This window comes from Schistocerca serialis, chromosome 6, assembly GCF_023864345.2.
Source record: "Schistocerca serialis cubense isolate TAMUIC-IGC-003099 chromosome 6, iqSchSeri2.2, whole genome shotgun sequence".
Classification (NCBI taxonomy): Eukaryota; Metazoa; Arthropoda; class Insecta; order Orthoptera; family Acrididae; genus Schistocerca; species Schistocerca serialis.
This window is the reverse complement of record NC_064643.1, coordinates 438754346-438766400: the sequence shown is the minus strand read 5'-3', so window position 1 is coordinate 438766400 and position 12055 is coordinate 438754346. Positions and strand designations below refer to the sequence as shown.

At 47.5% G+C, this 12055-nt stretch overlaps 1 protein-coding gene across 1 annotated transcript in view; it reads right to left on the bottom strand.

Annotated features, from left to right (window-relative positions):
* The window catches only part of LOC126483907 (adenylate kinase isoenzyme 5), a 454419-nt gene that overhangs the window by 198924 nt on the left and 243440 nt on the right, over positions 1 to 12055 (bottom strand). Inside the window, exon 4 of the mRNA XM_050107178.1 lies at positions 800 to 942. Within this exon, the coding sequence (XP_049963135.1) occupies positions 800 to 942 (143 nt within the window). The remainder of the gene's footprint in view (positions 1 to 799; positions 943 to 12055) is intronic.

Here is a 12055-nt window from a genome sequence, read left to right as displayed (position 1 = left end):
CTAGGGCATAACCACCTACGGTAAACTAACATACGCAAACAGCGACAAACGCCGGTAAGCCCCTGCATATCAGCAACACTGACTGGCAACTACCAGCTGCTATTAGAGCCAACCAACAGGCCACAGCAGGGACACCGACGAGCTCGCCCACAGACGCACAAACAATCTGCCAACATTCCCTCACACTGTGCCTCCGGTATATGACCTATCGGACACAAGACCGATAACAAACCTAACTGTTGCAGGTTGCAGGACGCTGAACGAGGACTCTGTACCAGCACCCAGCGCCAGCCGCCGAGCAGCTCAAACGCACAACGTCAAGGTATCGACATGCATGATACCCACTACTAACAAAGCCTATCCTTACACAACCATCGCAGGCAGCAAGACAACCGCTACTGCTCTTGCCGCCCGACCTAACTTTCGCAGAGGTTTTTTTCCCTTGGCTCTTGCTTTGGCACTTTTTTTCCTCTGCCCTTCAAACCGCTACCCTTCGTCAGATTTCGACCAATCTATCTCCAGATGAGCGCGTATTAATGGTTAATCCTAACCAGACGTACGCAGACATCGCAGTACCCACATCCTGCGACACCTCACTTTAGTGAATACTAACCCTTATGCAGAGATGGCAGTAGACCTTTTGTGTTGGCCATCATGCCGGTGTGGGCGTGGAGGGGCTCCACCTCTTATAAACTTTGTGCAGACGTTTCTACAGTAATATCCACAGAGAAGTACACAGCCCTCGAGCATCCAGGGCTGGTAGAAACATGGCCGGTAAAGGCACGAGCTGCGGTCTTACCTTCTCGGTGTACTCGACGACGTCGCGCATGCTCCTGGGGTATCCGGACACCAGGTAAGTCTTGGCGGCGGGCGCCATCTTCATCTCCAGCATCAGCACCTCCGTCACCGTCTTGCTCGACAGGTGGCCGAAGTCCTTCATGTCTGCGCAGTCAACGGAGAACAGCAGTGTAAATCAGAATTCAAATGACTGGGCAAAATCATCGTTATTATTGTCCTTTACAGTTGACATGAGAATAGTAGAAAGCTAACTTTTTAAACTAAAAAACTACAAATGGCTGTACGAGTAAACAGAGGTCAAATTCAAACATCCACCTAAGGTTAAGTACCATTGAAGCAGTATGAATCTTTCACTCTGAAATGGAGTGTGCACACATATTGTTGTAGATTGAAAATTTCATTCTACAAACAATCCCCAAACCTGTGGCTAAGCCATTTATGCACGACATCGTTTGTTTCGCGGATTATAGCCTAAGATGCCCCCGCTTCAGTAAATCTCCTGAAATGTCACAGTTTACTTAGTGAGTCCGTATAGGATGACATAATAGGCGTACAGCATGAATGGGAGTGCTTTTCCATTCGAAATTTACAGGGATTAAGACAACGTGTCGTTAGATATCTTAGTGAGTCGTCGCGTAGGAATTCCTCCTGCCTATTTTGCTGCAAAGCTCTCGTAGTTGATGTTCCTCGCAGAAGCAGTATTAGGGCCATCGGATTCTCTGGAAAGCGCAGCTCTATAATACGCTGTAATTTCTAAGTGATGATGCGACAAGCCATATCACTTGAAAAATGTTTGTGGCTGCCTTTATGATGTGTTTATTTACGAAAAGACAGTAACAGACAGAACAGAGCTAGTTCGGAAAGTACCTTATCGGTGACTGGCGACTATGGCGTGCAGTCTGGATCTCGTATTTATAATCGTGAAATATCGTAGCTGTTCTTACAACTTCATTATCTTAAACATTGTTCACTTGTTTATTGAAACGACTGCTTTCTTGCATCACAATGTAGTTGTATGAAAGTGCTTATGACCAGTAGGCTTCTCCCAGTATATGTAGCAGAAAAAGTGGCATTTATTAGTAAATATCTATCAAAAAAACCATTTGCTTTGCGTCAGAATGTCTGTGGCTACCCTATGTATCTTTGGTCGATGTAACTATCTTTCTCAAGGCTAGCCACAGCACCTCATCCCACCTTCTACTGGCAATGTCAGATGGTCCAGCGGTTACTTCAGGTAGCGTGGGAACTGAAAACTTACTCCCTGTTATGCTTTCGGTAGTACTGCCTGAGATTATTGAATGCTATTAACATCTGCACATGCAATATAAAATGTAAATCTGGAAAAACACAAGAGAACTTCTGTGAAGCTTGAAAACTGTGAGACAGGTTTAATGGGACCAGCCTAGGCGAGAAGGCTCGATGCCATAGAAATGACACTAGTCGCAATATACTGGCGCAGCATTACACTACAGCACCCGCTGCGCATTGTCGGCCGTCTGCCACTGTCCAGAGGCTTACTGGAACCAGGGACACTTTAGCACACGTCGTACATAACATTTGCGGCAGCATCACAACAACAAACCCGCTTTGGCGTGTATAAATATTGGCCGTCGAACTAGGCTGGTCATGGGATCGAATCGGCAGGTCATTGTGTTCGTGTCCGTCACAGTATCGGCTTCCATCGTGAGGTCGCTACCGCTCCACCTTCTTCCTGACAGGACCACCTACCGGCCCACAACATTGTTTGGTGGTATGTTGAAGATAGGCCCTCCTAGCCACCGAGCCACTGGCCGTCCGCCAGTGGCAGGTGCTGCCAACCAGACCCAGTTTGCTGCTGGATATCTGTACTCCTGTCACCAATCGCCACTGGGGCAGGCTTTCACGGCCCATCCAGCACTTGGCATGGTCATATCTGGATCAGCTTCTAACGCAGCTCAGCTACTAACCAGGAACTTTTGCCAAGCAATTTCACTCCGCCACCCGTCTGCACTGGCCTTAGCAGCTGAGATCCGTGGGCCGATGCCCACCTTCCAACGCCCAACAGCTGTTTGTCTGAGCTACTACACTTCGCAATAAGATTATAGGATCCCTTTCTCGAAACCCCATATTGTCTCCCAGTGCGACGTGTAAGTTTGAAATTATCCTTAGAGGTGCCTACAACCTTCGCCTGTAATGGTGTAAAAGCATGACGCCCTGCGACGTCATCCTCGGTCTCGAACAAGCTTCAAAAGCCAAGATGTCGACTCATGAGAAGGAAAGGCTACAGTGCGAAAGTTCATGTGAGGTTAAGATGGGTTAATTATATCAGATTGGCATCAGATTCCACCAAAATTCTGCTCAGCGCTACCGTGGACGTGTCACACGATGGGAAGGTCGTCACAGCCCCTCTTACCAACTTTTCACCCCTGTTTCGAAGTCTCTGCGATGGAAGCCAGAACAGCGACACCCAGCACTGAAATAACACGGTTTTCTTGCAGGTGGCCGAGTAAAACATTTCAGACATTCCACCGCTCAGAATCGACACGAAAAGGCCTCAGGGAGTGGCATAAAGGGCGACAATGAAACCACCCCTTTCCCTGGGGCTTTGATTCCCACGCGGAAGTGAAACATAAGTATGAGCATGACTAAAAGCGAAAAGTGCCCCCTATGCCCCCCACCCCCTCCCCCACCCCTCACCCTCGCCACAGTTCGGCAACACTCTCGGTGCCGCCCACCCAACTTAGTTGCGCACGTTACAAATGTAACTGTCGGGAACTTTGACACTAATTTACCCTGGAGGCTGCTACAGCGCCTGAAGGCAGGGAAACTGCACCAAAGGGGTGTCGAAGGATTTGCTTACCATCAGCCGTTATAGCGACCGCTAAGCTGAACTGGTGTCGAAATTTCTGACAGGTACGTTTGTAACGTGCTCAATAAAGTTGCATGGGTGGCACAGGAGGAGTTGCCGAACTAAGGGGTCTTAAAGAGATGCTTTGTCGTTTTCTTCAGGACACAAGAGAGTGCAAAAGAGGAGGGCTGAAAAAGCATAACTATCCTTTGCTGCTTCAGATCACATTCAAATTTCGTTGAATGGTTTTGAATAGTCCCTAGTGGTTCCAACCTATAAACGAGAGTAAAAATTCCGGTCGTGCTGCACTCTAAATGGGTGCGATCGCATTGAGTGGGGATGCAACCTAACAACGTCCTTAGGGAAGGGTTGGAACGCCCGAGGGTGTCAGCAGTGTCGATGGCTGTCAATAACATCTTCCTGTTGCTCATCGCACTACGAATTGTTATTTTCGACCGCGATATGTGTGGGAATCAACACTCAAGGGACTTTCATTGACGCACTGCTGAGAGTCGCGGTTCTGACTTCCATCGCAGAGATGCCAAAAAAAAGGGGTGAAATGTTCGTAAGAGGGGCTGTGACGACCTTACCATCAGGTACCATGTCCACGGTAGCGTAGGGCAGAATTTTGGTGAAATATGACGCCAGTTTGACATAATTAACCCCCCTTAACCTCACATGAACTTCCGCACTGTGGCCTTTTCTTCTCCTGTGTCGACACCTTGGTGTTTGGAGTGTGGTCGAGAACGAGCATGACGTCGCAGGGTGTCACGCTTTTACAGAATTACAGAAAAGGGCTTTAGGCACCTCTGAGCCAAATTTAAAACTCATCCGTCACAATGTGAGTCAATTACGACGTTTCGAAAAAGTACTCCCTTAACTCCGTCATGCAGTGTACTGAGATATACTGATAAGTATTATAGGGATTCTGCTGACATCGAGTGGCTTTGACTCACCCCGACCCACCATCCTCCACCAGAGCATACTCACACCTTGCATGGAGGTACAGTCAGAAGTGAGGCTCTGAGGGTGGGTCTTTAGTCGTGTATGGATAGCTCAATCGGTAAGAACACTGCCCACCAAAGAAAAGGTTTTCGGTTCGAGTTACAGTACAGCACACAGCTTTAATGTTTCAGACAACTAGTCACAAATTTTAAACATTGTATTGTATTGCATGTTAACCAGGGACCTGGAAACGACGGAGATGCTCCGTCCCCGCCGCAGTCGCAGTGGTCCGCAACCCCACGACGACTACCGCAGTCCACTTCACCCCTCCGCCGCCCCACACCGCACCCAGGATTATTGTGCGGATCAGCCCCCGGTGGAACCCCCAGGGAACGTCTCACACCAGACGAGTGTAACCCCTATGTTTGCGTGGTAGAGTAATGGTGGTGTACGCGTACGTGGAGAACTTGTTTGCGCAGCAATCGCCGACATAGTGTAACTGGGGCGGAGTAAGGGGAACCAGCCCGCATTCGCCGAGGCAGATGGAAAACCGCCTAAAAACCATCCTCAGACTGGCCGGTTCACCGGACCTCGACACAAATCCGCCTGGCGGATTCGTGCCGGGGACTAGGCGCTCCTTCCCGCTCGGAAAGCCGTGCGTTAGACCGCATGGCCAACCGGGCGGGCCAGTTCTAATCATATTGATAGTTTCACATCAAATCACGAAATACTCGACACAACCGATAAATCACAACGCTTTCTTAGACACATATAAACGAGATGAGAAACTCGCTAAGAATGTACTATTCGCAATTTAAAACAAATAATAGGAGTAATTCTGGAAGCATTTCCTTTGCTAGAAAAAGCGAAAAGCAAAATGCAAACAGAATTGTAAGTCATAGCCTAGCAAAACATGAAATTATACGTGATACCATTCGGGAAAAAGGCGGACGTTTTCCAAGTAGTTAGTGGTGTAGTGATCGGAAATGTTACGAGGCCAAAGACAACTGAACAGGAGGTGGAAGAGACAGCATTTACAGAAAGGTCAAAGGAAAGATAGTTTACATATTTTTAATAAAATTTGGAGAAATATTTCGATAAAGGAAAGAAGGAAGAAAGCTAAGGTATAATGTCCCATTGGCGACAAAGTCAGATTGAGGAATGATGATGTAGAAAGTCAGTCGTTTCTTGCTATAGGAACTATCACAGCATTTCCCATAAGCGAGATGAGGAACCTAATGGATAACCTCCCGAATGCGAATCTAGTTGAAAAGTAGTTAGTTACTCTGGCTAGCCATATCTCATTCACGAATGAGATGACGGGATGAAGTAACATGTTAATGACAATTAGGCTTGATATTCCCACTTGGAATTCAAATTGCGTATTGAGACAAACAAGTGGTCTTTCGGGGCGAGCGGACGCTCGAATGAGGATGCCGACCACACCACGTGGTGATGCGGGAAGCAGCCTCCTTTCAGACTGGACAGTGAACTTATCGCTATGTAGGAACCACGAGGATGGGGGAGCCAGGCCACAGGACCAGGGGACAATATAGTGAGACTCTGTCGCTGCGTTAAAACACAGCTCCTCCCCTTCCCCCTCCCGACTGTTCCCCCATTTTAAGCTGATGGCCATAGTAAGCACCCCTAAGATGACGTGAAAAACGTTCCTGATGGAGTGAGAGATTTCGTATAAATGCTGTAGGCGTCTCGCTTAGGTTGCGAAAGCAGAGGCTCCGGCCACAGATAATATCTTTAGGAAGCGTACCAAAACTGGTTGAAACTGTTATTGCATGGTTGGTGGCCCGCCACTTTGATGCCAAGATAAGCACGATAATTTTTTTGCTTTTAGTTTTGCCACGAAGGTGAAAAGGCGCCAGCGGCAAAACCGCTAGCATTCATCGGTGGATGTCCTGTACTGAGACTGAGGTGGGCGGCAAGTCAGTGGTTTGGGTGCATATTTTTATGGAATCTCTGGAATGCAATCATTACAAAAACGTACCATTCGCCAGTATTGGCGGTAAATTTAGCGACTGGTCGAAAAACTTTAGATGCACAGGAAACAGCCACCAGAACGAGAAAAATGGTGTTTTCGAGGACTCTAACTTGGTACACGGAAGAGAAGGAGACTTCGACAGCGGCTTATGGAAGGGGAGGGAGAGAGGGAGAGAAAGAAAGAGAGAGAGAGAGAGAGAGAGAGAGAGAGGAGGGGGAGAGAGAGAGAGAGAGAGGAGGGGGAGAGAGAGAGAGAGAGAGAGAGGGAGAGAGAGAGAGAGAGGAACATGTTGTGGCGTAACAAGACAGCTACGCCACACTGAAGTAGCCGAAAGGCACGCGTTAATCTCAAGTAGGTTAGAGAGAGGTCTGAAACAGGATACGTAATGAATGGTAGCAAGAAAAGTACGTAGCTGCTATAATACTTAACTTTTAATCCATCATTTGTATACAGCATTCCTTGATGATACAAGTGAGACTCTATCTTAAAATGGTTAATGGCGCCTTGCTAGGTCGTAGCCATTGACTTAGCTGAAGGCTATTCTGTCTCTCGGCAAATGAGAGAAAGGCTTCGTCAGTGTAGTCGCTAGCAAAGTCGTCGTACAACTGGGGCGAGTGCTATTCCGTATCTCGAGACCTGCCTTGTGGTGGCGCTCGGTCTGCGATCACACAGTGGCGACACGCGGGTCCGACATGTACTAAATGGACCGCGGCCGATTTAAAGCTACCACCTAGCAAGTGTGGTGTCTGGCGGTGACACCACAGAACACTTGGGCTTTGGGCAGAAGATCTTGGTTACATACTTTGGAGTGGCCACCACAACCAGGCTCCAGACTCTGAGGAGAGACGTAGAGCGCCTTCTGACTACGGTAAGCTCTCGTCGCAGCAGCAGTATTTTTGGGCAGGATAGGCGCGTTAACTCCATGAATTTGTGGAATTGAGGAACCTCAACCGGTCGCTTTGCCCTAGTATTACGTCTGATTTCACTGGTTGCCATCCTTTCGCCTTTGAGTCACTGCATACTCATTGTTCAACTCCGTGACAGGACAATGATGATTAAAAAACAGGCGTCATCATTTCATTACTCCCATCCCCCTCAGAAACTTCCCAAAAATTAGTAATCATAACCAGTTCTGATCAGCTATGCACTATTTGTTCTCAATGAGTTGTTTTCAATTAACGCTAGATTTCTTTAATTTTTGCTATGTCATCTACAAAATGAAACATTAATGTACAGTATGCCCTGATTTCGCCTTTCATAGTTAATGAACCCCTCCGCATCTCTATGCAGAATTAATAGAAAATTAAATGAGACACTCTCAGCATACATTGCTTAAGGCCCCCGCCCTATAACTTATCGTGTTCTTCAAACTCTGTTCTGCCACTTTATTTCTCATGATACGCCCCTGAGGAGCGATCTGTTATTGCAGCTGCAGTGGACAGATCATTTATAAAATACAGGCTCGTGGGTTCCCATACAGTGCCTTACCAGTCCGCCACCTGGCTCGGTGATACTCCACACAAAGATTTATTGCAGGCGGGAATCTAAGGAAATCGAGGATGTCCTCAGAATCAAGGAGGCATGGGTCACTCGCGCCGACAAAAGATTTACCGCTGTTGGAAGGGCTTTTTCTACATCTCGGAAAGGACCTCACAGCAAGCTTCAGAAGAGTACATCTTCTCTCCCGACCTGCCTGCTGTTTCCCTGACGGTCTCCATTACCTGCCCATAGTCGGAGCTTCCAACGAGAAGCATGTAATCCTCGCGTGATTGCCCGGACTTGGCAGGGAACACCATCACTAGCTCAACAGATTACTGCTGTATGTGATGTGCTATTAGGTACTGTCTCATACCAATTGCGAAGACGTAAAGGGATAGCCCTGTGGCCGGTACCAATTCTGAAATATGCGAACCCATCACTTTCCGCCGGCCGCGGTGGCCTAGCGGTTCAGGCGCTCAGTCCGGAACCGCGCGACTGCTACGGTCGCAGGTTCGAATCCTGCCTCGGGCATGGATGTGTGTGATGTCCTTGGGTTAGTTAGGTTTAAGTAGTTCTAAGTTCTAGGGGACTGATGACCAGAGATGTTAAGTCCCATAGTGCTCAGAGCCATTTGAACCAACCATCACTTTCAGCCACTCACCCATGGCCGAGGACAAATCGATCAGATGTTGTTTATCAGAAGACGCGGTGACTACGGGGTTTCCATGAGAGTTCTATGGCACTGAAGGTACGGCAGCCTTAGCTAAGTTACCCACTGTCGCCGTAGCTCAGGCCAGAAGCCTGAAGCTTGGCCAGCGCAACCTCTAGCTGTTACCCGACAGCGGCCAATTCATATTGAGTCCTCGCCCAGCAACCACAGTCCCTATACACTAGCTGCTTTGCAAAACTACTTACCACGAAAATCTGTACCAACCAAAGCTGTGATAGACTAAAAACTAAGTACTGGTTCTGCTCACTGGTCAGCGGCTAAGGTCTGCAACATTCGCAAATTCAAATTGAATCGGACGATATTGGCGCATATGACCTGAAAGTTGACTACAAAGTCAGCTTACGAGATGATAACGCTTGTAAAATACGTAAGCATCTGTGAAAATAAATTAGCACTCCTGTAGGCTTAGGTGAGAAAATTAATTGGGTACCTCCTAATATTGTGTCAGACCTCCTTTTGCCCGGTGTAGTGCGGCAACTCGACGTGGTATGGACTCAACAAGTCGTTGAAGGTCCCTTACAGAAACATTGAGCCAATCTGCCTCTATACCGTCCATAATGCCGAAAGTGTTGCCACTGCAGGATTTTGTGCACGAACTGACCTCTCGATTATATTCCACAAATGTTGGATGGGTTTCATGTCGGTCAATCTGGGTGGCTAAATCATTCGCTCGAATTGTCCAGAATATTCTTCAAACCAATTGCTAACAGTTGAGGCCCGGTGACATGGCACAATGTCATCCATAAAAATTCGATCACTGTTTGGCAACAGGTAGCTCATGAAAGGCTGAAAATGGTCGTCAAGTAGCCGAACATAACCATTTCCAGTCAGTGATCTCCTCAATTAGACCAGAGGACACAGTCCACACCATGTAAACACAGCCCACAATATTATTGAGCCAGCACCAACTCGCTCAGTGCGTTGTTGACAAATGGTTCAAATGGCTCTGAGCACCATGGGACTTACCATCTGAGGTCATAAGTCCCCCAAGAACTTAGAAGTACTTAAACCTAACTAACCTAAGGACATCACACACATCCATGCCCGAGGCAGGATTCGAACCTGCGACCGTAGCGCTCGCGGTTCCAGACTCAAGCGCCTAGAACCGCTCGGCCACACCGGCCGGCCCTTGTTGACAAACTGTGTCCATAGCTTCGTACAGTCTGCGCCACACTCGAACTCTATCATCAGCTCTTACCAACTAAAATCGCGACTCATCTGACCAAGCCACAGTTTTCTAGACGTCGTGTTGCTAGTCTGTTAAAAATGACAACTCTACGTAAACGCCGCTGCTCTCTTTCGTTAACAGGACGGTGTTGGTTGCTTTGTCCGTGGAGAGAGGTAATGCTTGAAATTTGGTATTCTCGGCAAGCCTTGACATTTAGGATCTCGGAATATTGAATTCCGGGCAAATTACGGAAATGGAAATGCATCTAACTCCAGCTACCATCTATCTGTTAATACCCGTCGTGCAGACACAATGACTTCGGAAACCATTTCACATGAGTCACCTGAGTACATTTGACAGCTCCCCCAACGCACTGCCTTTTTATACTTTGTGTATACGACGCTACCGCTATCTATAGATGTGTATATCGCTATCCCATGACTTTTGTCACCTCAGTATGCACCGACGAATAAACAGTTATAGTTCACTTTTAGAAGGATGCAGATCAAAAATGACTAAACTAATGCTGTTTATAAGTTAGATACTGCTCCTGCTGCTGGTTATTGGCCACTGGTCAACAACTAAAGCACTACATCCTGTCACTTTCCGATACGAAATGACTGTGACTGAATAATCAAAAGCCCTTCAACAGGTAGCATAAACGATATACACTATATGATCAAAAGTATCCAGACACCCCCAAAAACATACGTTTTTTGTATTAGGTGCATTTTGCTGGCACTTACTGCCAAGTACTCCATATCAGCGACCTCAGTAGTCATTAGTCATCGTGAAAGGGCAGAATAAGACGCTCTGTGGAACTCACGGACTTAGAACGTGGTCAGGTGATTGGGTGTCACTTGCGTCATACGTCTGTATGCGAGATTTCCACACTCCTAAACATCCCTAGGTCTATTGTTTCCGATGTGATAGTGAACTGTAAACGTGAAGGGACAAGTACAGGTCGACCTCGTCTGTTGACTGATAGAGACCGGCGACAGTTGAATAGGACCGTAATGAGGAATAGGCAGAAATCTATCCAGACCATCACACAGGAATTCCAAACTGCATCATGGTCCACTGCGAGGCCTATGACAGTTAGGCGGGAGGTGAGAAAACTTGGATTTCATGGTCGAGAGGCTGCTCATAAGCCACACATCACGCCGGTAAATGCCAAACGAGATCTCTCTTTGTGTAAGGAGCGTAAACAATGGACGATTGAACAGTGTAAAAGCGTTGTGTGGAGTGACAATCACGGTACACAACGTCGCGATCCGACGGCAGGGTGTGGGTATGGCGAATGCCCGGTGAACGTCATCTGCCAGCGTGTGTAGTGCCAACAGTAAAATTCGGAGGCGGTGGTGTTATGGTGTGGTCGTGTTTTCATGGAGGGGCCTTACACACCTTGTTGTTTTACGTAGCACTATCACAACACAGGCCAACATAGATGTTTTAAGCACCTTCTTGCTTCCCACTGTCGAACAGTTATTATTGTTATTGTTATTATTTTGTGCGGCTCAATGGGCGAGCGCAAGGTTTTCAATTGGACGCCATTTGATCTACTTGCGTGTCGCTAGTCTACCGCAGTTATTCAGAGGGGGAAAGGGGACTAACAGTTTAACGTGGAATCCAAACAAAGAGTTGTTTGTGGCGACTCCTCACATCGTTGACAGGTTCAAATGGTTCAAATGGCTCTGAGCACTATGCGACTTAACTTCTGAGGTCATCAGTCGCCTAGAACTTAGAACTAATTAAACCTAACTAACCTAAGGACATCACACACATCCATGCCCGAGGCAGGATTCGAACCTGCGACCGTAGCGGTCGCTCGGTTCCAGACTGTAGCGCCTAGAACCCCACGGCCACTCCGGCCGGCCGTTGAGAGGTGAAGGCCCGTCCCCGTGCAGACTGAAAATTTTTACGGTGTTGCCGAGATTCGACCCCGCGGCCTCGAGGTTTCCAAGCTAGCGTTTTGCCACTGCAACACATGGCCCGACATTTGTCTAATGTCATCTGGCTAAATTATTTGACTTGATCTGCAAGAAATACAAAACCTAAATTTTTGTTAGCGGTGTGCTGAATACATGTATGTGTTTATTATTTTAGCATTTC